Here is a 25,565-nt window from a genome sequence, read left to right on the forward strand (position 1 = left end):
TTATCAGACTTCAGACCTGGGATTTGTCGACTGTGGTCCACTTAAAATTAATTTTATTGATTTTAATTGAGATTTTAAGTGATAGATCAACACAAAGTAGCGAATAACAGTGAAGTAGATGCAGAAATTGAGCATGTAGGATGTAGGAAAAGGAGCATTTTCCACTTTCATATCTGTTACAGGGCTGCTGTGATTACCATCAGTCATCTACATTTAAATAACTTGCCGCGAGACGCCTCCTGTGTGGGGAGTGCGCGCAAAAGATTTTCGGTAGACTTTGTTAATTCCGTTTTTGCGACCAAAGGAACATAAATACAGAAGATTTCAGTCATGAATAAAATAAATTAAGCTTTTTCTGATGCAGGATGACTGTCTTCGTGTTTATAAACTATATCTTCATCAAATATACTGTGAAGAAAACATGATCTGAATGTCAAAGTTACGGCATCTACAATGTGGAAATGTGTTTATTAATAATTTCTTAGTAACTGTTTAGTAATATAGTAATTTATGACTAACATGTATTAATTAAATAAATATACGTAATTCATATTAAAATATTCCCAATATTTCCCAGAAAAAAACTTCCAAAGCACCCACTATAACTGTACACCCAACCATTAAATACTAATGCATCCTTTCTTAAATCTGGTTACATCATTATTATTACATTTGTGATACTATAAATCATCTATATATGAATCTTTTTAGCAAAAAATAAACATAATTCATAAAATATAACTTTAACAAATGTATAATTCTTTGTTTTTTATGTATTTTATGACTTTAATCTCGTAATATCACAACTTTATTCTCAAAGTAAACATTTTTTTTAGCCCTAAAATATTGACAAGTTTATATATATTGAATATATAAGTTAATATAGTGTTAATATAGTTTTTTTTTAAGGCAGAGCTCTAGTAGAGACGTGCTGTTCTGTTGATTCTTCCTCCACCTGACTGAGCGTCTCTGTGGAAACAGACAAACTTTGGCTGAGGTATAAAAACCCACTGAGCTCCAGAGTCACTAAACCTGCTGTGATTTACAGAAGTGGGTGGAGTTGAGAGTTTTTGTAAGAGAAATTAAAATAAAAGTAATTTTTCATGCTGATTTAGCTCTTGATTTTGATTGGACACTGAAGCAGCATTAATGGAGCAAAAGGAGGAAGATCTGAATTCTCCCATGATGGAAAACATGAACACAGAACCTGATAATTCTGATTCACCAGTAAAGAGTGGTCCTGATCCAGGTCCTGAAGAACCACAGAATCAGCAGGATACATCCCATAATTCCAGCAGGACGGAGGAGAGCACCAGGACAGTGGTGAACCCTGACCTCACAAATACAGAACCAGAACCGCTGATTAAAGAAGTAAAACCACCGCTTATTAAAACTAACCCAGGTATGTGCTGTAGCAATAGAATACAGAATCATTTAGAGCATTTATTTACAGAAAATGAGAAATGACTGAAATAACAAAAAAGATGCAGAGCTTTCAGACCTCAAATAATGCAAAGAAAACAAGAAGTTCATATTCATAAAGATTTACGAGTTTAGAAATCAATATTTGGTGGAATAATCCTGGTTTTTAATCATTTTTTTCATGCATCTTGGCATCATGTTCTCCTCCACCAGTCTTACACACTGCTTTTGGATTTTCCTCTTGATTCCTCTTGGATTTTCAATTTAGTAAAATCAAAGAAACTCATGGTCTTATTTCTTTTCCAGAGCTGTGAATTCAATATTTGATTTAGATTTTTTGATAAAATTGTTAATTCTAGTGTATCTCATCATAAATCTGATTCTTTCCCTTATTTTTTAGAGAATATTTTTATTTGTAATTTGGGAGAAATGTTGTCTGTAGTTTATAGAATAAAACAACAATGTTCATTTTACTCAAATATAAACCTATAAATAGTAAAATCAGACAAACTGATTCAGAAACTGAAGTGATCTCTTATTTTTTTCCAGAGCTGTATTTAAAGGTTTTCATTAATTGTGTCATTTCTTTTCAAAGAAAAAGCATTTAAAGTGATTTATTTAACACTTAGCTTAGTTTTCCACACAGGGAGCACTGTCTCTGCTGCTCCATGCTGTTTACACACTAGGAGGTTTTCTTTAATTGGGTCATATCTTTTTAAATAAACGGAATTTAAAAGTATTATTTAGATTTTGATTTTATTAAATTAGCAGTCCAATTTCAGTCATAATTTCATAAATACATCTGTGCTGCATGTCTCATTAAAAACCTGTGTTTAAAAGAAAAGCGGCAAATTTTGAACAAAAAATTACTTAATGCCAAACCCTGATGGTATAGTATCGTTCACGATATTTAAAAATATTATTGCATACGATACGATATGGTACACCTCTACTCTTAGGTATACTTCCTTTATAAAAAAATATATAATATGTAATATGTTTTACAATAATGATTTGTTCTTTAATCAGTGATTGGTGTGACAAAACACAGAAGAATTGGGTCTCAGAAAGTTAAATGCAGCAATCAAACATCAGCATCCGCCAGCATCTCCTCCCCGATCACCACAACTGCAGTGAGTGAAATCATTTATTTACATCACATTACATTACATTACATTACATTACATTACTTTACATTACATTACATTACATTACATTACTTTACATTATATCACATTACATTGCATCACATCACATTACATTACATTACATTACATTACATTACTTTACATTACATTACATTACATTGCATCACATTACATAACATTACTTTACATTACATTACATTACATTACATTACATTACTTTACATTACATTACATTACATTACATCACATTACATTACATTACATTACTTTACATTACATTACATCACATTACATTACATTACATTACTTTACATTATATCACATTACATTGCACAACTTTACATTACATTGCATCACATTACATACCATTACATTACTTTATTTTAAAATACATTACTTTACATCACATCACATGACATCACATTACATTACACACTTACAATAATGATTGCGTGAGAGAAAGAGACAGAGAGGTAGAGAAAGGCACTCCCCTCGTGTGCATACTCATGAAGTGCATGCAAAACAGACAGGGTTCTGATTGGCCTGTTCTCTACAAAGAGTCTGTGAGTCAGCCAATCAGTGTTTAGTTTGGACAGGCAGTGTTTTTTGTTTTTTCCCCTCCTGGATGGGATGCGTTCAGGAGCATCATGGCTCCCATAAAAACTCATTTCACCTCAGACTACTCTAAAGTATATCCGTATATCTGGCAAAAGTAAAAAACGAGCAATATTCAGGGGTACCTCCTTGAAATTAGTTACCAATTATCACCATCACATTCATTATAGATTCAAAATTACACTTTAAAATTCTGTCTGGTTTATAAATGAACAGATATATTCTATAAATATGTGTATATAGATTTCTAATCAGATTAATCTCTCTCAGCTGGATACGAAGCGCTCTGTAATTCTGTCTAATGAAGAAAGGAAGGAGATGGTGAAACAGGCCAGAGCTCTGAAAGACGAGCGCAGAGCAACGCTCGACAGCCGACACAAGTATCTCATCGCCAAGATCACCAGTACTGTCTCTCTTGGAGAGACGGAGGCGGAGGAGGCGCTTATTTCTGATGAGAAGGTAAGACAAACTATATGTATTATTTAATTTATATCCCATTTTCTCCCTAATTTACACGACCAATAACCCAGCCTACTTGTTAGGACTCCCCCTATCACTAGTGATGCTTCCACACATGTGAATTCAGACTCCACCTCTTTTTTAACTGCTGCTGATGTAGCATTACCAAGTAGCATCACAGCGCTAACACTCGGAGGAAAGCACAGCGACTCGGTTCTAATACATCAGCTCACAGACGCAGCCTTGTGCTGATCCACATCACCCTAGGAGTGATGAGGGGAAAGAGAGAGCGCCATCTACTGTACTGTACCCACCCAGAGAGAGCAAGAACAACTGTGCTCTCTCGGGGCTCCGGCAGCTGATGATGATGGCAAGCTGCATGACTGGGATTTGATATATACAGTGAATTATATTGATTTATTTTTATTTTCTGTTTTACTGCTTTACTTTAATACTGATTATTAGAATCCTAGAGAACACAGTTATTAAAATATTTTGCATTTTTACAGTTCAGCATGATCGAGGATTTCTTCTCAGCCAACGGATCAAAGAGACTGATCTTCTACTATCAAGCAGTGCAGCCGGTAAATCATATATATTTTTAATCAAACAAAATCAAATCAGGTTTATTTCAGTATCACATTAACATGGGTGTAAAGGTGAGTGAAAAGTTTGAGCATAATCCCTCGTACTAGTGGATGTATACTTACGTACTAGTGCTGTTTTTTAACGTTGATTTCATTTAATAAGAAAAATAAGCAATCCAAACAAACCTGAACCTGAAATTACTCCAAAAGGGCATGGACAACTCATCTAGGAGGTCCTAAAGAACCCAGAACCCAGAACAAAATCCATAATACCACCCCCCCTACTGATGTCCAACTGTTTGCGTCTCACTGCTATCAGAGGCACACTTCTCAGCCCAATCAGCTCTCCCTTCAGCCCCGCCCCTAAACCCATACATCCCCTATTTTTATTTTAAACACAATGCACTACTTACTTAAACTACTTACTTTTCTATTTCTACTCTTTACAGGCCCATGGAAATGGACCCTCTGGGACAGAATCTCAGAGTGTACCCAGTGGACAGAAGAAACTATTCATCACTACAGGAACCACTGAGGTAAAATATAAATACAGCTCATAAATACAGAAAAAAATGAAGAGTGCACTTCAGTTTCTAAATCAGTTTCTCTGATTTTACTATTTATAGGTTTATGTTTGAGTAAAATGAACATTGTTGTTTTATTCTATAAAATACAGACAACATTTCTCCCAAATTCCAAATGAAAATATTCTCATTTAGAGCATTTATTTACAGAAAATGAGAAATAATAATAAATACTCAAATAATGCAAAGAAAACAAGTTCATATTCATAAAGTTATAAGAGTTCAGAAATAATCAATATTTGGTGGAATAATCCTGGTTGTTTTTTTAATCACAGTTTTTTTTTCATGCATCTTGGCATCATGTTCTCCTCCACCAGTCTTACACACTGCTTTTGGATAACTTTATGCTGCTTTACTCCTGGTGTAAAAATTCAAGCAGTTCAGTTTGGTGGTTTGATGGCTTGTGATCATCCATCTTCCTCTTGATTATATTCCAGAGGTTTTTAATTTGGTAAAATCAAAGAAACTCATCATTTTTAAGTGCTCTATTTTTATTTTCCAGAGCTGTATATTTTGTATATATATATTACTTAGTAAAAATAATATTTAATCTTTAAATATCATCACTTTATCACCCTTCTTCTCCAGCTTCATGCTCTAGAATATAATGAGACAATAGTGATTGTGTGATTGTGAACCTGTTTGAGTGTTTTTTTTGGTTTCTATGGATAAAACTCTCCTCTCTGATGATGAAACTCTATCTGTTACAGAGTCTGACTGGGGTGTGTTTGTTTTTTCTGCGCAACACCATCAAGACCATAACAACCAGTAACATATCCCAGGTCAGCGGGGTTAGATTACTGGGGTTTAATTGGTACTTTTTAAGTGCTGCATTGTGTTTCTGTCAGTCAGCTTCTGCTCTGCTCTGCAGGAGGTGAATTTTGGGATGCTGGATTGTACAGATGGAAATCTTTTAAACAGTCTGGAGAAATTCTTCACTGAAGTCCTGTATCCAGCACTCAGGTCACAAGAGGTATTAATATTTATTTTAAAGCTTCAGCTCGCTTTGTCCTGTAAATGTGCATTTAAATATCATGAGAGCATGAAATGATCAAAATCCAGCAGCAATTCTACAGAAAAACAGTGGCTCCACTAGTGAGGCAATTGCACATTGCACCAGTAAGAGCTGTAAGAGTGTGAAGGTTCAATTAGCAGGGTAAGAGCACAGTTCTGCTCTAAATATTACAATGCACACTATAACATTATGGGAGACATACCAGAGTTCAAAAGAGGACAAATTGTTGGTGCACGTCTTGCTGGAGCGTCTGTGACCAAGACAGCAAGTCTTTGTGATGCATCAAGAGCCACGGTATCCAGGGTAATGTCAGCATACCACCAAGAAGAACCAACCACATCCAACAGGATTAACTGTGGACGCTGTAAGAGGAAGCTGTCTGAAAGGGATGTTCGGGTGCTAACCCGGATTGTATCCAAAATAACATAAAACCACGGCTGATCAAATCACGACAGAATTCAATATATAACTGACATTATAATAATAAAATAGCATAACAAAGCATTATTACATTTTCAAAAATGACAAAATATGAATTATATAGTCATATATAGTAATAGTTTGGGAATAGTTTGGGAAATATAAACTTACAGTTATTGGAGCACTGGTTGGTCATTTATCATGACTGGCTAAAATACTGTTAATTGAAATATATATGTGAACAAATATACAAATAAACACAATAAACCAAATCACCATTATCAAATATTATTTTTTTATATATGAATTTTAAAGTTCTTGGGTCTGTTCTGAGGCAGGGTCTTTATGCAGGTCTCAGCCTGGCTGCTCAGTCAGTCCAATGCAGGCCAGCTGGGACAGACCGGGGCTGGGTGTCACAGCCTCCACACAACACATCATATAAAATTTGATCATTAGTATCCTGTTATAATGTTCAGACGATTGTGCCTCTACAAACTCAGTTCTCATGATTATTATCTCTATTATTGGGTCAGATAATGTTTATTTCAGTGTAGTAATTTAATTTCCCACTCTGTTGCAGGACTGGGGGGTGATGCAGGACGGACAGAGAGACTCCAATGTTCAGGATTTCTTCTTCTCAGTAGATAAATTTATCTGCAGCCTCTCCTCAGCCAGGAGGAACACGGAGAACCTGCTGCAGTTTCAGAACATGCTGTCAGCTCCAGACCTCAGTGACCTCCAGGAACCGGAGGACTTCACCAACGCTGGTAAAAAAAAAAATATATATATATATAAATGAATAAAAAAAACAAACAAAAAAACTTTTTCTTGGTTATAGGGCAAGACCTCGAAAGAGCAGAAAAATTTTAAAAAGTCACAGAAAAATAAACTTTTAATAAAGAAGATCAGGTGTAAAGATCGTTCATAAAACAGGCACACGATGATTCTTCTAGATGACAAAAAAATTAAGCAACTAAAAATTACACTTAGATTATCAAGAAAAATAAAGAAAGAAAATAAAAAGGTAAAACAACATTTTTTATTCATAAAATTATTAAATAAATAAAAATAATAAAAAGGTAAAACAGAAAATACAATAAAAAAGTGGTGAAATATATAAAATAAATAAAAAGGTAAAAGCCCAAAAAGTGAAACAGAAAATAAAATAAATTAAGTGGTAAAATAAATAAGATAAATTAAAAGGTAAAACAGAAAAAATAATAAAAATAATTATGAAATAAATAAAAAAGTGGTAAAAAGTTAAACATAAAGTAAAATAAATAAAATGACAAAATATATAAAATAAATAAAAAGTTAAAACATAAAATAAATTACTTGGTGAAATAAATTAAATAAGGTAAAACATAAAACATAAAAGGTAAAACATAAAATAAAATAAATAAAAAATAAAAATAATAATAAAATGGTAAAAGGTAAAAAGGTAAAACATAAAATAAAATAAATAAGAAGATGAAATAAATAAAAAAAGTTAATAGAAAAAAAGGTAAAACATAAAATAAAATAAATAAAATAATGAAATAAATAAGATAAATAAAAAGGTAAAACAGAAAATATAATAAATGAAATAAAAAAGGGAAAAGGCCAAGATGTAAAGCAAAAAAACAAATTAAATAAATAAAAAGGTAAAAGGCCAAAAGATAAAGCAGAAAATAAATAAATGAAATAAAAAGCTATAATAAAAGCGGTTAATGGTGTGAATCTGCTGCGGGTGTGTTTTATATAGTGAGTAACTCGGAGCTGGTGGAGGGTCTGGAGGCGGTTCTGCTGCGCTGGGTGAAGCAGATCGAACAGGTTCTGGCTGAAAGTGAGCAGCTGAGGAAGGAGGCGGACGATATCGGGCCCTCTGAGGAGCTGCAGTACTGGAAGAGCCGCATGAGCACCTTCAACAGGTAACTGAACATATACTTTATTATATCCTGCATACAGGTGTACGTCTCATAAACCGTTTATATATTTAACTTAGACAAAAAAAAACATACACACATTATAAAATATGCTGTTTATATTGTTATCAACAGCCTTTTGGAGGAAATAAAGAAACCCCACGTCAGGAAGGTCATTGGAGTTCTGCAGGTGGCCAAGTCCAAGATGCTGAGTAAATGGAAAGAACTGGTTCGTTTATATTTAATAATGCATTCTGAAAGCTTGTACAGTGAAAGAAACACATACGTTGTAAAATGGAATTAACTTCCCTTTCATAAAGTTAGAACACCGTATGTGTTTCCCACTCCTCCATGCAGAATTCTTTCAGCTGTGTGAAGTTCAGGTCTTGCCCGGCCCTCTTTTAGCTCTGCAGCCCTAATGGGTGTCCTGATTATTTTTACAGCATATAGATTTATATTATAAAAAATATTATAAGATATAAAACACTTTCTTTGTGTGTGTGTGTTTTTTTTTTTTTACACAGGATGGAAACATCACAATTGTAGCCAATGAGGCCAAAGATAATGTGAAGTATCTGCACACACTAGAGAAGTTCTTCAGAGCACTGGGGAAGTGCACGCCGGTAAGATTTAAAAACTATGCGTTCATTTAAGTAAACTCTCTTAAGTGTATTGTACACAATAAGAATTTTATTTTTTTTTGCACTATAGGGCGCACTTAAAATCTTTTAATTTTCCCCCAAAACGACAGTGTGTCTTATAATCCGATGCTCCTTATGTATGAATCCTAGCAGTCAATTATTAAGGTATTAAGTTTCTTCAGCACTAAGGCTAGCTGCAGCAGCATTAGCGTTAGCTGCTAACTACAGCGCTAGCTCTTTCGCTCAGAGGAGAGAATATCAGATTGGAGTCTGTGTGTTTACCGTGTTAAAACAAGCTACGTGGGACAAACCGGCAGCTGATAGCGCCCCTTGGTTACCAAAACACTCTAGCGCTAGTGCTTCGGTTAGCGGCTAATGCTAATGCTGCTGCACCCAGCCTTAGTGCTGGAGAAACTTTGCTGAAATCTCAACCTTAGATTCCAAAATATTGGAAATCTAAGATTACTGTAACTAAACTGAAGCGCTTTACTCACCCAAAAAATTTTTTTTTTTTAAGAAATCTATGTAGATTAACATCAAGCACTCGTTTAACTTAAAAATAAAATGTTTTTTTTTTTTTAAGAAATACAATTGTATTATTTAGACGCTTCCCCAGCTTCCCCATTAGAAGAAGGGACACATGGCGACACCCTTGTTTACTTCATTGTAGCATTCTTACTAGTGAGCCTTATGTATGAAAATAGATTAGAAAATAGACGGATGGATTGATGGGTCATATTGACTTTGACTGATACATTTCTTCATTCTCTAAATGTGAGAAACCTTCACAGATGTTTCTGCTGCTCTTGTTTGTGCAGAGCTCTATGTTGGAGCACATCCCCAGCCTGCTGAACAGCATCCGTCTGATTCAGAACGTCTCCCGATACTATAACTCCTCTGAACACATGACCTCCCTCTTCGTGAAGGTCACTAATCAGGTGGTCAGCTCCTGCAAACTCTACCTGTGTCAGGGAGTGAGCAAAATCTGGGACCTGGACAGGTAAGCTTTTTATTTTTAGGGGAGATACATTAAATAAAACTGTGTAGCACATAGATTTAGCTTTCTTTAAAGAAAAGAATCATAAACTTTTAATGAAGAACATCGGCTGTGAAGAATAAATATACAATTCATAAACAAAACAATACAAATCAAATGGCAAAAGCATTAGAAAAACAAACAATGTAAGACACAAGTAAAAAATAATAGATAAAAAATCAAAATTTTGACTCAAACTTTAAGCAGCTAAAAATAACAAAAAGATTATAAAGAAAGTAAACCATGGGAATAAAAAGGGCACACAGAAAATATAATAAATAAAATTGATGATCCGGTATAACGCTGCTTTAGTCTGGTGGAAGAGTGGACGGAGAGAGACGATAGGATTACAGCTCTTGCTCATGAATATTCATACATGCAAACATATCGTCTCTGATTGGCTAACAGCACTGCGACACCAGGAGGTAACGAGACGGACAACAGTTCAACAGAAACATTTAAAAAAAATATTAAAAGTGTATTTACAATGTCATATGTTACTTTACAACATGTGTAATAATGCCCTGCTAAGTGCAGTTCAGCCACTGATCTAGTCTTAGAGTCTCTGTAAAACACCAAATCCACCGGAGATCCTATTTAAAACTATAGTTAGGCCTAAATGCTTCATATATTTATGTACTGTTTAGGGAAGCGCTGTTGAAGAGGATTGGGGAATGCCTGCAGCTGAATCAGGAATATCAGCAGTGTTTCCAAAGAGTCTGGAAAACACTACAGCAAACCCCAGCTGACCAACAGTTCGAGTTCAGGTACATTTTATCATGGTGAAATTTAAACTGAATTAAAGCATTTGTAAATATTTCATGTATAATGTTTGTTAACACTTTCTATGAATGTCATCTCTATAAGACTCTATAAACATACTCATAACACATTATAATGCATTCATAAGGCATTATAAACATGGCTATACATATTTATGAAAATGCATAACTCATTATAGCCATGTTTTATGATCCATCTTGAACTGTGATTATAATGCATTAATAGCTGTAGTGTTTATAACATGTTAACTTAGTCCCAGCTTACAGACTTTATCATGACTAAAAAAAGCTTCCAACTTATAAACACATCCTCAATAATACTATAAATATATTTTGATATACTTATTAATTATTCTTGTCTTGAATATAATTTATTATAATGTATTATAACAGGTCTTTGTGCGCTCTAAGTAAAGTGCCAGACTTTCATTGTGGGACTAGATTATTAATGATAGCTACATACTATTTTAACATATATATTATAAACACAGCTTATAATGTATTATGATCACATATCATGATGCTTAATAAACATGGCTATAATGGGTTATGCATTTATATATATATATATATATATATATATATATATATATATATATATATATAGCCATGTTTATAATGCCTTATGAATGCATTATGATATGTTATGAATGTGGTTATAGAGTCTAATAGAGATGTCATTTATAGAAAGTGTTACCTAATGTTTTTTATTATGCCTGTATACTCTGATAAACACCCTTTGTTCTGAATTTGACAGTGAGAATTATATCTTCGGGAAGTTTGACGCGTTCTGTACTCGTCTAAAGAACATCTCAGACATGGCCACGACTCTAGAAGCTCTCTCAGCTTTACAGCAAATACAACTGGAGGGAATCGAGAAAATCCACATCCGCTATCAGACCATCATAACCAACATCAAATCCAAGACCTACAACGTCCTGGACCACCGCAAAGTAGAGGTACGCTTCAGATTTATCACGAGCTGGGTGTTTTTTATTTATTTTCTAAATGTAAAATTACTTAAAAAACAACCCATACTAGTGTTTTGTCTGTGAAATTGCTTTCAGGTCATTCGATTTTGCATAAGACGAAAAGTTTTGTTGCTTTTCTATGTGAAAATCCACTGACATGCCAAAATATTAAAGCTGTTAAGATATCAACACGCCAAAGTCAGAGCACACCTGGTCTTAAAGAGAAGAGACTCTATATCTCCATCTGGTGGCCTGGGGTGGCCTAGCAGTGTGGCCTAGCACTAGAGCCTTGGCACTTACAGAAAAATTGGATTAATAGTGAATTAAAAAACATAAGTTAAAAAAGTTTAACGATAAATAATGCCTTAAATAGTGTCAATTATTGATTAGTTGAAATATTTTGTCATAAGTACTGTTAATTAAGGTACCCTTGCCTAAAAGTGTTAACACATCTTTTTAAAATGATTTTTTTAATCTTAATGTTTTAGTTCCTGCCATGTCCAGGCTTAGTGTAACTTAATTAAGTTATATTATATAATATTATATAATATTATATTATATTATTCCTGTAATTGACTGTGGTGTTCTTCTCCTTCAGTTTGATAGTGATTACTCAGAGTTCAAGGGTCAAATCCAGGCCTTGTTTCAGTCTCTTCAGTCTCTACTGGACACCTTGTTTCAGCAGCCGCTTTCTGTAAGGATTTATCTCTCCTACATTTTCTATAACTTAACTTCTTTACATTTATGCATGTTTATATTGCCTGTGATTTATATTTTATCAATGTAGTGTTTTACAAGCAATGATGCACTTAAGGTTCAATTATCTCTGTTTGTTGAAAGATTTTGAGAAAAAGAGGAAGGGAAAATATAATCTGTGAATGATTATCAACACTTCCCCAGTTAAAAAAACACAATACTATAACACTTGAGGAATATAATTACCCTATACTTAGTATAGAGGTAAATCAATACACAAATACAACTCTTGATCCAATTGTATTTATTTACAGTAAAGTACATTAAAACGATTGGTGCTATTGGATTTATAAACAAAATTCAAAAAAATACTTAAATTTTTGAATCAGTTTCTCTGATTTTGCTACTTATAGTACATTTTTTTATTCTACAAAATATGCGTACGGCACCCCGTTTGACCGATGTTATGTTATACTCGTGCTTCCCAAGTGTATATTTATAGTCTCGGTAAAGCGCAGTATCCACCGGAGATCCGCTTTAAACCTATAGTTACTTACACAAGATATCTAATGTTAACTAGCTGCTGTAAACAGAGCTGTTAGCTCTTTAGCTAATGAGAGAGTGTCAGCTCTGCTTCAGCCCGGCTTCAGCTCTGTCTGTGGGCGGTCCCAAGCCAAGGTGGGCGGGGCCATGAATACTAATTCACGGGTTGACGTAGACACAGTGCTTATCCCGATCGATTCAACTCAGAGAGATCTATAGTATTTCACAAAGAACAAGAAAAAGTAGATTTAAGCGTTAGGAGACCTTTAATCTGATTCAGTTTTTTTATTTAACTATATTAAATATTGATATTATTTGTGTTTATTGTGTTTATTCGTCGTCAGACCGCGCAGCTGCTGGATCTGTTGTGTAAGTTTGAGAAAGGTGTAGGTGAGCACATGGACTTCAGTCAGAAATACGCTGTAGTTCTGCAGCGTTTCGCTAATGATCTGGATCAGGTGCGCAAACTCTACCAGAAACAGAAGGACAGTCCTCCCATCCCACGCAACATGCCTCCTGTACGTATAATCTAATACATACTGGTCCAACACTGTTCTAATACTGATGTATTTAGTTAAATGAATAAAACCTAACAAAGTTTGTTCTCTTCTTCTGTTTTTTTTTTTCTGTAGATAGCGGGGCGCATCATGTGGGCACGTCATCTGTTCAGAAAGATTGAGCTGCCAATGGAAAAACTCAAAGATAAACTGAATGTTTTACGGGTAAAATCTCTAAAATAATATATAGCCATTATTATTATTTTTTAAATTATATAGAATATGATGAGACGATAACCCAAAAAATCTATACAAAATCATCCTTATTAGGAATAAAATGTGTTTGTATTCTGTGTAATAATATTTGTTAAATTAAACCCTGTTTGGAAATTAAAAACTATTTAAATTTTGAGATATACCTGCAGTTAGTGCAGTATATTATAGAATGTAATTCAGAAGTTTTAATGATGGAAAGAATCTAGCATTGCATCCATTTATTTACCCAGACTATTGCGACTTCTACATTTGGTTTTACCCAAAGATAAATAATAGTGTAATATATTAAAGGGGACATATTATGCGATTTTCACTTTTTGCATGTTTTTATATTTTCTCACTTTGGTCACGACTGCACCCATAATCACTATAAACACTATAAAGACTATAAACACTCCAAGCACCAAACAAATCCATTTAGTTTGGTGTCAATCATTTGCTTTTATAAGCCGTTTGCATGCTCCTCCCTTATTGTGACATCACAACAAGCAAAACTTGCATAGAACCACCCTGGCTCCGCCCTTTACCCGTCAACCACCACCAGGGCCCACTAGATTAGTCGAAGAAACGGAATTTCAGTCACTATTTCAGACAGAACAAAGCAGGATTAGCCAGTAGACTTCGTCCAAGGGTGGGATCTGTACCTTAAATTATTCAATCTGAAAGGGCATGAAAACAGGTTTGGTTGCTCAGCACTTGATATGGTATACCTAGTGATATCAAGTGCTGAGCAACCAAACCTGTTAGTTAGTGTGTGGTGTGGTGTCTTGTGTGGTTTCTAGGGTGTTCCTAAATGGTTGCTATGGTATCCCATAGATGTTTAGATGTTACTTGTGTATTTTTATCATCATGACATAAGAAGAGATTAGAAACATTTGTACCACAATTATTCCTATATGGAGAATATCATATTTGTCTCTTGTTTGAATCATAAAACACTGATTAAAGGTGCGCTCTGTGTGTGATTGTTAGGGTCCGGAGGTGAGGAAGATAATTCAGGCATATAACAGGACAGCAGCGGTTCTGGTGGAGTATGAGCTGCTGTTTCACAGAGGCTGGATCAGTGCAGCAGAACTGGGGCAGCAGGGAGTCAGCGCCTCACTTCTCGTCAGAAACCCGCATACTATGGTTCATCCATCCTTTAATATTCATATTCATATTCATATTCACACAAGTAATGATTTGAGTTCTCTCAGATTTATGTAGTACAACTGCCTTTACTAAAATGTCATGTAAATGTTTTTATTTACAGTATTATTTTTATTTGTTTGTTTTATTTTAAAGTGATGGCATTTTACCATTTACTTTAACATTTATCCAGATGTTTTTGGACACTTCTCTTCCAGACAAAAGGTTTAGCTTCCCACCATTTAGCCAAACGTTTTTGGACATCAACATTCATTCAAATTCATTTTTGGACACCTCTCTCAGCCACAATATTAGCATTTTACCATTTAGCCAGATGTTTTTGGACACTTCTCTATCAGTAAAAGGTTTTGGCATGCCACCATTTAGCCACAAGTTTCTGGACATTAACATTTAGCCAAATGTTTTTGGACACCGCTCTCCGCCACAATATTGGCATTCCACCATTTAGCCAAACGTTTTTGGACATCAACATTCATTCAAATTCATTTTTGGACACAATATTAGCATTTTACCATTTAGCCAGATGTTTTTGGACACTTCTCTATCAGTAAAAAGTTGTGGCATTTCACCATTCAGCCAAACATTTCTGGACATTAACATTTTCCAAACCTTTTTGTACACTTCTTTATCAGTCAAAGTGTTGTAATTCCACCATCTGGCTTTAAGTTTTTGGGCATCAACATTTATCAAACCTTTTTGGTCACTTTTCTATCAGTAAAAAAAGTGTTAGCATTTCGCTATTTAGCCAATTGTCTTTGGACATTAACATTCATCTTAAAGTTTTTGGACACTTCTCTATCAGTAAAAGGTTTTGGCATGCCACCATTTAGCCACAAGTTTCTGGACATTAACATTTAGCCAAATGTTTTTGGACACCGCTCTCCGCCACAATATTGGCATTCCACCATTTAGCCAAATGTTTTCAAACATCAACGTTTTGGACACTTTTCTATCAGGAAAAAAGTACTGGCATTCCACCATTTAGCCAAAAGGTTTTGGACTTTAACATTCATCGAAAGGTTTTTTGACACCTCTTATTCAGCCAAAATATTGGCATTTCACTGTTTAGCTGAAAGTTTTTGAACATCAGCATTTAAATATGAGCAGCAGTATTTGCGCTGCTTTGCTGTAGTCTAAGATTTTTTTAAGGTCTTAACAGGTTTAAGGTAGCACTGAATTAACACAGTTTATAAATGCTAACTTTTCAATGTTATTAGTGCAATTTTCCTCTGTAAACTTTCCTAATTCAAAGATTCAAGATTCAAAGATTCAAAGATTCAAAGAGTTTACTGTCATGTGCACAGTAAGAAACAAGCTTCCTCATACAATGAAATTCTTTCTTTGCCCCTCGCCAAGTATACCACATAAAGATAAAAGTAGAAAATATACAATAAAGAAAGAATAAACTAACAAAATATAAATATTAAATTGGTGTTAAATTTACATCCATGATGGAAATATATACATGAAAGCAGTAATGAGTTATGGATATTATTTACAATTAAGTACGTTATCTACAGCAGTGGAATATGAAAAAAGTGCAAAAGGTTCAGTAGTGCAATTATAACATAATTTTTCAAAGTAAAGTGAGCATGTGCCTCTGAGAAATGTCCTTGACATGTAAACATGTAGAGTGTAAAGTGCAGGTTATTTCTGAGGTAGGTTGAGGAGTCTGGTAGCAGTGGGGAAGAACCTGTTCTTTAGCCTGGTGGTTTTGCATTTCACACTTCTGTACCTCCGGCCTGAAGGCAGAAGAGTGAACAGTCCATGCTGGGGGTGGGTGGAGTCTTTGAGGATGGAGGCAGCTCTCCTGAGGACTCTCTGGTGGTAGATGCTCTGCAGAGAGGGCAGTGGAGTTCTGATGATCTTCAATTAATTCAATTAATCTAGTTTTAATTTTATTTTTCAGGAGATCTGTGTGAATTTGGACCCGATGGTTTTGGAGGTGCTGCAGGAAATAAAGTACATGCAGAAACTGGGAGCTCCTGTTCCAGCAGCCATCTTTAAAATCTATCCCAACATAGCAGAGCTGAAATATCATCATAATAAGTGAGTGTGAATAAAAATACTCAGATAAGACTTTTACTTTGGCTTTTAGTTGAACTTATCTTGCATTAATTTAATAATAATGAATAAATAAATAATAATAATAATAATAATAATAATAATAATAATAAATATGTATATATTTCAGGCTGATTGAGATGCTGAGAGACTTTGAGGCGGCTGTAATCAGGATCCCGGCTCTTCTTCAGCCTCTAATGAAGCCTTTTATCAACCGGGTGGAAACGGCTCTTTCTCCCGGACTCACCACTCTGTCCTGGACCTCCCTCAACATTAGCTCATGTAAAACATCTAAAATATTAAATCAGAATAAAAGGTGCTAACAGCCCATCTCCACTCGCCCGCAGAGTTCTGAGATCCTGTAATTTAGTGCAGTAATTTTACAAATAACCGCTAAACATTATTAAAGCCAGATTATGCATTATTTTCTGCCTGACATTACACCAATAAATCTTGAGGATTTCTATGTAAGCATTAAATAAAAAGCTTTGAGTAAATCTATTATTTGAGTAAATCTGCTAATGTCAAAATATATTGAATAAAATCATAAAATTGTCTCTTTCCTGAACTTCATTTTAAAATCTGTATTTTCCACAGAGGTGGAAAGTCACTCAAGTTACTGTAACTAAGTAGATTGTATGAGTAATTTGTAATTTTTAAAGTAGTTTTTTAAAACAGGTAATTTTACTTTTACTTAAGTACATTTTGACACAAGTAATTTACTTTACTACATTGGCAAAGCTTAAATGTTAAAAACATGTAAATATCAGTTAAAGCACAGCAATGGCGAGTTAAAAAATAATAATGAACTGTAAAACTATAAAATGACAGTTTATAGTCACATATATTACCATAAATGTTTAATAGTAAAAAAAAACTTAATTTATGTGCTGGTCTGAACAAATACTGCCTGAAAGATCCCAATTATTATGTGGAATAAAAGTTCATTAAAAACAATTTAATTTATTATTTGTTTTTACTTTTTTACATCAAATAATTAAAAGTAACTATGTAACTTTTACTGAAAGTACATTTTAAATTGAGTACTTTTTACTTTTACTCGAGTAGATTTTTAGCAAAATAAAGGTACTTTTACTTAATTACAATTGTTCAGTACTTTTTCCACCTCTGATTTTCCTGAATACAAATCAAACAGTTAATTTCCTCCAAAACCTTTAGTTTTATTATGTTTGTCTAGTTTTTTAAACGTCTGTTTTCAAACCTGCAGAATTTGGGTTTTGATTCCTAAATGATTGTTACTGATCAGATCTGGATTTATTATTAAGTGGAGTAGAGAGAAAGTGAACAGGAGCTTCTCTAAGTGTCCTGTAAGAGATCCTGTAGGAGAGTGTAAATAACTTATTTTACTTATTTTAGAGAATAAAGGTTTTGTGTCACCGACACCTGTAGCCTGTATACAGCTCAAGGCATTTTAATAGGTTAAATTCTGCTAAATGCTGATTATATCTGCTTATATTTGTTTAATTCATAATGTATAAATGTTGTAACTGTGTTTTTAAATGTTTTCCTCAGTCATAGATGGTGCGTATGAATCTCTGCGTGAGCTGGAGCAGGTGGGGAAGGTGATCACGGATATCCTGGAGTGTCGGATCGAGCGGATTCTGGATTTTATGTCCTGCACTGCTCTTCTGGCTCTTCCTGAGGAGGATCCAGTTCTTCCCAAAAACTTCCTCAGTGATACTGAAAGCACTGTAAGATCAGCCAGACACGCACTAATGACGTGAGTGTTTTATATCTTTTAAAATATACTAAACTTACAGTAGAGCTATTACTAACAATGCTTCTTCACTTAAATAACCCTTAATCCTTTGATTTGGACATTAGAGAACAAGTTCCACAATTTTGCAATTTGTTTTATCCTATAAACTACAGACAACATTTCTCCCAAATTTCAATTAAATAAAAATATTGTCATTTAGAGCATTTATTTACAGAAAATGAGAAATGGCAGTTTTTTTCATGCATCTCGGCATCATGTTCTCCTCCACCAGTCTTACACACTGCTTTTGGATAACTTTATGCTGCTTTACTCCTGGTGCAACTTTAAACTTTTTACTTTAAACCGTAGTATCTATGCTTCTACCTACAGAGTAATGAATGGAGACACTTTTAACACCTATTAAGTCATTGTTGATCTCTTTTAACAGTCAAAGTCAGCAGGTAGAGCGATCAATGTATGAGCTCTTCGAGGAAGTGAAGAGGGGGATGAATCCCAGAGAGAAGGTGAACTTGGAGGTAATGTTTTAAACGTATTAAACGCTAAAAAGCTAAAATATACAATAAAGCGCAGCGAGGCACATTTAGTGACACTAGTAAGAATGCTTAAATCGTAGTGAATAAGGGTGTCACCATGTTTCCCTTCTAATGGGGAATCTGGGGGAAGCGCCTAAGTAAACAAAACAGTAATTTAAAAAAAATACAAAATAACTTTTCTTTTAAAGTTAAACGATCACTGGATATGAATCTATGCAGATTTCTCTTCTAAAAACTGTTTATTTGGGTTATTTGAGAAAAGTGAATTAGTTTATTTACGGTAAGCTTCGATTTACAATATTTTGTGTACTAAGGCTGGGTGCTGCAGCATTAGCATTAGCCTCTAACCGCAGCGCTAGATTGAAAAACCATGAGCCAGGGCGCTATCAGCTAGCGGTTCTTACCACGTAGCTTGTTCTACAGTCCAATATACTCACATCTGAACAAAAGAGCAAAAGAGCTAGCTCTTAGCGTGGTTAGCAGCTATTTCTAATGCTACTGCTCCAGCTTTAGTGCTGGAGAAACTTCACTTAAAACTCACACTTGTAACTCTGTACTTCAGTGGCTTTACTGCTCCTTAATACCTGACTGGTAGAATTTATACATAAGGAGCACCGGATTATAAGCACACTGGCCATTTTTGGGGAAAATTAAAGATTTTAAGTGAAATACGGACTAAATATTCCAAAGACTGCTTGTAATGTAGTGAAACATGGACACTTAATAATTACCCACTTCAACAATGTACTCTATACACGTTGCTTACGTATGGAGCAAAATTAACGTATATTGTATTTTATATTTTATTATTTGTTATGCAGGACTCATTCCAGTGTCTTCACCCTGATGCTAAACTGAAGACTCGCTGTCAGATTTGTCTGCCCTGTAGTTTCTACATGACGATGTCTCAGCTGTGCCAGAAGAACACTGAGGCGCTGGTTAAAGGTCTGAAACATCACTCTATTACATGCTATTACTAGTAGTTAATAGGGCTGGGTATCATTTTAAAATTTGGGGTATCGATACTGATACTGATACAATGCTTTAAAGTAGGTTCTGATACCCAAACAATACTTTTTTGATACCTTTTTTCTAAATTTCAACCAAAAAATCATACCGTCACTATCAGAGAGTCTCTATCTAAATCTTGTTGGAACAAAAACAGTAAGCATTATTGTGTCGTGTTGTTTAGTAAGAACAAAAATTATTGTGTGTGATTAAACTACAATCATTTTTTTCCTACGCATATTGCTTTATTTATTTGAGTTCTTTTTAAAAAAATATCAGCATTACATTAACCAAATGAAATTAAAGTATATTAGTGGTGTCAATCACTTAAACATTAATTATAATCATGATTCTTTTTTTAAATGCCGGTAGGAGCTTTTTATAAACGTGTTATAATATATCAGGAGAGGGACTGTGTGCACTTTTAATGCATCGTATCAAAAACAGATGGCAAAGCTAGTTGTTACTCATTGTACATCCTGCCAAAAGTCTATTTTCATAGCATCTGAGTTTAGCAGTATAATCTACACTCATGGGCATGGTGGTCTGAAAATGAGGTGTGTTCAGGTAAATATCTGGCATATTGCTATCTTGGCGGCGGAAATCACAGGTGCACCACTGACTGATTAAAACCCGGACAACAGTCAACAGTCAGACGTTCATTGCTGTCTTAGCTACGCAGGTGCCTGTAAAGCTTTAGGAGAAGCCATTATCAGATCACTCGTCAGAAAACAGTCACACCTGCTTATGTGTTTTTGTTAGTTAGATTTGTGGTAATGTCTAGAATTGTTATATTTATAACTTATATTTTTAATTGGTGTATTTAAAAGCCTGCATGCAACGTTTTCTCCTAAAAGATTTAATGTCTTTCCTTTTCAAAGCTACTAAACGTTCCCTGGACTCTCTGAGGCACCGTCTCCATGTCGTCTCCAGTCCCAAATATCATTTATCTTCCTCATCAAGCCGTCCAGCACCACACGCTCCTCTGTTTAGGACCTCCATCGAGCTGGCCATCCCCAACGTCATCTTCAGACCAAGCCTGGAGGAAATACAGGTCAGAATGCCTCATTTAGAATGAGTTGATGGAGTTTGATTGCAAATTATTTTCCTACATAGTAAATGAAGAATGAAGTGATTTATCAGTCTATGAAGGAACACATAAGGAATCATGTAGTAACTTAAAAACAGTGTTAAACAAACTAAAATACTCTGTGAAGAAGCTTTTAGATGCTCTTATCTGAGCTTACTCTGATAAACTCTTCCTTTCCTGGGGCGGTCCTAATGAGTGCCAGTTCCATCAGTATAACATTTTAAATGGTCTTTGTGGTCACTTGAGCATACTTTCAATTTTTCTTTATTTAGTTTTTAGAGTATTTCTTGCTTCTCATAACCTGGATTCGAACATTACTGAAATATTCACTATTCACTGTATACCTGTAACTCTACCTCTTCACCACTTTACTTTAACTGATGCTCTCAAACACTTTATTAAGAGACAAGAAATTCAAGTAATTAACTCTTGATGAGTTCAGCACAGCTGTTAACTGAAAGCCTGGAATTCCAGGTGACTCTACCTCATAAAACTGACTGAGAAAATCAAATCCAGCAGAGATGTGTAATTCTGATCATCAGCTATATGTTTTTCTTCATAGTTTGCATTACTTTTAGGTGTGTCCAAACTTTTAACTGGTACTGTATTTATTTTTAATTTCAGCGTTTTATATTTTAATGCTCTTGATCTGTGTTTGGCAGAGTATTCTGAATAAAGTTGTGGCTGCAGTTCTGTCCACGGCGAAGGATATTCCTCTTTGGAAGTTTTCTCATCTACAACACAAGCAATATCAGGTGTTTATTTATTTATCTGTTTTTTATTTTTTATGTCTTTAATGTAATTTCTAACACCGTTTTTACCTGGTTTTTATCCTGCAGATAGAGCAGCAGGCAGCTCGAGAGCAGGGGGATGATAGCCCGGTGACCAAACAGCTGACCCTGAAGCCTCTGGACAGACAGCTAGCTGAGCATAAAGACGTTACTAAAGCTGTGGCTCAGCTCAGCTCCATCATGTCCTCTCTGAAGGTGAACGCTGGAGACATTCTGGTGGACCTGATCCATTTCTCCGCACTGTGGAACCAGGTGAGCAGAATAACAAAAACTATGATGATGAAGGTAAAGAGAGATATATCATAATTAAGTATAAAAGTAAAATATTTAATCTAAGGAAGCACATCACGTACATTAGGCCTCATTTACGAAACATGAGCAGGAATGAATAAATTTGACTTTTGTCATGGTTTTAATCAGTCAGTGGAGCTCCTGTGTTTTTCACCACCAAAATAGATAGAAACACACCAGAAATTTACCTGAATTTGTGTGTAAATCATTTGTAAAGCACTTTTTCCAGGATGCACTTGTTTTTTTTTTTTTTGAAGAAAAGGGATAATTTATGGTGTTTGTATGATTTTCTGCACTATAAGGCGCACCGGATTGTAAGGTGCACTATCAATCAGTGTTAATTTCATTAATATTAATAATACTTGAAAACGAAAACTATGACGAAATTTATTTCGCTATTCATCCACTAATAAAACATAAAATGAAAAACGTCTGAGACTGATGAATGTGGAAATTATGTACCTGATTTACCCCCACACAGCTGATTTACCCAGCAGCTCCTCCACTCCCACTTACTGAATGAACCTCATTTATAGGACAGGTTCAGCTGCACTACCATGGAAAATTAAACACTAAAATCGTTTGTGGCATACGTCTCGTTACCAATATATATATATATATATATATATATATATATATATATATATATATATATATATATATATATATATATATATATATATATATATATATATATCAGATTTGTAGTAGATATTATATAATGGGAAATAATGAGAACAGTGTGATTTTTTTTTCTTTTGCTAAAAACAGTAAAAAAAAAAAAGTAGTACCCTGATGTGATAATTAATAATTACGGTGGGTGATATGGCATCATATTTCAGGATATAATGTCTATCATTCACCATATTCAAAAATGCAGCCGATATTATCGCGTATGATAAGATAATAAGATATGATAAGATGATAACTTGTGCTTTTCTGTTTTTCAGGATCCAGCAGAACAAGTGAAAGAATTTTTGGACACTAATCCATCCCTCCCAGAGTTCAATTCCCAGCTTTCTTATTATTCTGTAAGTGCTTCAACTTTCTCACTTTATCAGTGACGTCACACTGCTCACCCTGAAACACCTGTCGTCATTTTAGCGTGGGATTTTAGGTTTCATGGCTAAATTGGAGCAGCCTGGTGTTCAATCTTCATTAATTGCACATTGCACCAGTAAGAGCAGAGTGTGAAGGTTCAATTAGCAGGGTAAGAGCACAGTTCTGCTCTAAATATTGCAATGCACACTATAACATTATGGGTGACATACCAGAGTTCAAAAGAGGACGAATTCAACCACATCCAACAGGATTAACTGTGGACGCTGTAAGAGGAAGCTGTCTGAAAGGGATGTTCGGGTGATAAGTGGTTTACTAAAAATGCCATCAGCACCAGCAACCAGCATCACCCATCTCACAGGTGTGGGGTCTGTGGTGGGCGTGGCCCAGGGGAGCTGTGGTGGGCGTCCCTTATTTTAAATTCTGAAAGGTGGCAACCCTACTTGGCAACCCGAGGTAGCGTGGTGTCTGGGGAGGGGTGAGTGGAGCAGACTTCTCTCTGTAAATTACTCTGACTGTCACTATAACGCCGTTACCATTTCCCACACCCCGTTACTGCATGTTACTTTATCTGGGGGTTGCGGGGGCAGGTAACACAAAAGTAAGGTAATAGTTACTTTTACTGGTAACTAGTTACTTTTATAGTGGAGTAACTCAGTTACTTTTTTGGAGAAGTAACTAGTAATTATAACTAATTACTTTTTCAAAGTAACGTTCCCAAAACTGCTGATGAATAACTGGATGAATGTCTTCAGGCTCTGGAAAGTAAGATCGAGGAGATCCCGTCCACCTGCACCTCCGGTCCCGTCCTTTACGACGTCCAGTCCCTGAAGCTGTCCCTGACTCAGGAGTGCCGGGCGTGGAAGCGGGCGTACGGCTCGGCCCTGAACCGGCGAGCCTCGGCGGACATGCTGGAGATCAGCTGCTTTGTGGAGGGTGTGAGCCGACAGCTCCAGAGACCCGTCTCCGACCTGGACGACGTGAGGGTGGCCATGGCTGCTCTGAAGGAGCTCCGGGAGGCGGAGATACGAGTCGACGCCACTGTCGGTCCGGTGGAGGAGTCGTTCGCTCTCCTGAACAAACATGAGCTGCAGTTTATTGATGGAAACGCAGAGAAGATGGACAGTTTAACATACGGCTGGAAAAACCTCAGAGTTCTGGTATGTGATTGATGCAGGTGCATCTTTAAAAAATTGAATATCAGTGAAAAGATATTGAAAAGTTTTATTGTTGATAAAAAAGTATGGCTTACAGCCGATAAAAAAACAAAAATCTCAGAAAGTGTCTCAGAAAATTAGAATATTATATTATAAGACCAATTGTTACTTTTCTCAATGTAAAAAAAAATAACTTTAGACTTGATAATAAAACACAGTGGATCAACACCAGCAGATGACAGACATGTCTCTCCAAACCATCACTGATCATCAGTAAATTTTATGAAAAAAATGGAGATGCGGATTTCATTTTCCAGCAGGACTTGGCACAATGCCCACACTGTCCACAAAAGTACCCATTGGTCTTATATAATATTCTAATTTTCTGAGACACTGATTTTTGGGTTTTCGTTGCCTGTAAACTCTAATCTTTTATCAACACTAAAATAAATAAAATTAGTTTAATTTAAAATAGATCATTCTGTATTTAATACATCTATATAATATAATATGAATTACTGACATTTTTGAACTTTTTAATAATGTTCAAATTTTTGATGCACTTTTATTTACAGTAAATACATCTAAAATAAACAGATATAATCAAATAATCTCCTGTATCATCAGTAATTTGTACTATTTTATTTTATTTTTTCAAATTAAAGGTGGTGCAAACACAGAACACTCTGGAGACTATTTATCCCAAAATGAAGGCGGAGCTTCTGTCTGAAGTGGAAACATTTCAGCCCGCAGTGCAGAATTTCTACAGCGATTATGATAAGAGGTCAGCATGCTCAATTTTACCTCCAGTAGAAATTATTATTTATAGTTTTTAATCAAGAAAGACATACATTATATTATTATCAAGTGAAAGTAAATGTAAAAGAACATTTATTTTACGATAAGTGATAAGATGTATACCACCGTGGAATTAAGTATACATAATAATATGATAAATTTTATTTATTTTTTTTACAAATTTAAAGCAAAGAAAGAATGTAAATTTGACTATTTAATAAAAATATGTAAAGATGACTAAATAATTAGATATCTTTTTATGCTTTAGTATTAATCTATAATGCAAAT

At 34.9% G+C, this 25,565-nt stretch overlaps 2 protein-coding genes across 2 annotated transcripts in view; one reads left to right on the plus strand and one right to left on the minus strand.

The window, feature by feature from the left end:
- The window catches only part of LOC103032795 (uncharacterized), a 249,132-nt gene that overhangs the window by 99,458 nt on the left and 124,109 nt on the right, over nucleotides 1-25,565 (minus strand). The window lies entirely within an intron of this gene.
- The window catches only part of dnah5l (dynein, axonemal, heavy chain 5 like), a 70,738-nt gene continuing 46,204 nt past the window's right edge, over nucleotides 1,032-25,565 (plus strand). Inside the window, exons 1-29 of the mRNA XM_049479960.1 lie at nucleotides 1,032-1,402; nucleotides 2,452-2,555; nucleotides 3,456-3,644; nucleotides 4,154-4,228; nucleotides 4,681-4,767; nucleotides 5,526-5,597; nucleotides 5,687-5,788; nucleotides 6,831-7,017; nucleotides 7,995-8,160; nucleotides 8,290-8,383; nucleotides 8,679-8,777; nucleotides 9,614-9,795; nucleotides 10,479-10,598; nucleotides 11,371-11,572; nucleotides 12,183-12,278; nucleotides 13,168-13,341; nucleotides 13,456-13,545; nucleotides 14,569-14,724; nucleotides 16,655-16,794; nucleotides 16,940-17,091; nucleotides 18,343-18,550; nucleotides 18,978-19,065; nucleotides 19,905-20,028; nucleotides 20,973-21,145; nucleotides 21,844-21,936; nucleotides 22,021-22,224; nucleotides 23,214-23,294; nucleotides 24,078-24,482; nucleotides 25,145-25,263. Of these exons, the coding sequence (XP_049335917.1) occupies nucleotides 1,150-1,402; nucleotides 2,452-2,555; nucleotides 3,456-3,644; nucleotides 4,154-4,228; nucleotides 4,681-4,767; nucleotides 5,526-5,597; nucleotides 5,687-5,788; nucleotides 6,831-7,017; nucleotides 7,995-8,160; nucleotides 8,290-8,383; nucleotides 8,679-8,777; nucleotides 9,614-9,795; nucleotides 10,479-10,598; nucleotides 11,371-11,572; nucleotides 12,183-12,278; nucleotides 13,168-13,341; nucleotides 13,456-13,545; nucleotides 14,569-14,724; nucleotides 16,655-16,794; nucleotides 16,940-17,091; nucleotides 18,343-18,550; nucleotides 18,978-19,065; nucleotides 19,905-20,028; nucleotides 20,973-21,145; nucleotides 21,844-21,936; nucleotides 22,021-22,224; nucleotides 23,214-23,294; nucleotides 24,078-24,482; nucleotides 25,145-25,263 (4,235 nt within the window). The 5' untranslated portion in view covers nucleotides 1,032-1,149. The remainder of the gene's footprint in view (nucleotides 1,403-2,451; nucleotides 2,556-3,455; nucleotides 3,645-4,153; nucleotides 4,229-4,680; nucleotides 4,768-5,525; nucleotides 5,598-5,686; nucleotides 5,789-6,830; nucleotides 7,018-7,994; nucleotides 8,161-8,289; nucleotides 8,384-8,678; nucleotides 8,778-9,613; nucleotides 9,796-10,478; nucleotides 10,599-11,370; nucleotides 11,573-12,182; nucleotides 12,279-13,167; nucleotides 13,342-13,455; nucleotides 13,546-14,568; nucleotides 14,725-16,654; nucleotides 16,795-16,939; nucleotides 17,092-18,342; nucleotides 18,551-18,977; nucleotides 19,066-19,904; nucleotides 20,029-20,972; nucleotides 21,146-21,843; nucleotides 21,937-22,020; nucleotides 22,225-23,213; nucleotides 23,295-24,077; nucleotides 24,483-25,144; nucleotides 25,264-25,565) is intronic.

This window comes from Astyanax mexicanus, chromosome 6 (assembly GCF_023375975.1).
Source record: "Astyanax mexicanus isolate ESR-SI-001 chromosome 6, AstMex3_surface, whole genome shotgun sequence".
NCBI classification, from domain to species: Eukaryota; Metazoa; Chordata; class Actinopteri; order Characiformes; family Acestrorhamphidae; genus Astyanax; species Astyanax mexicanus.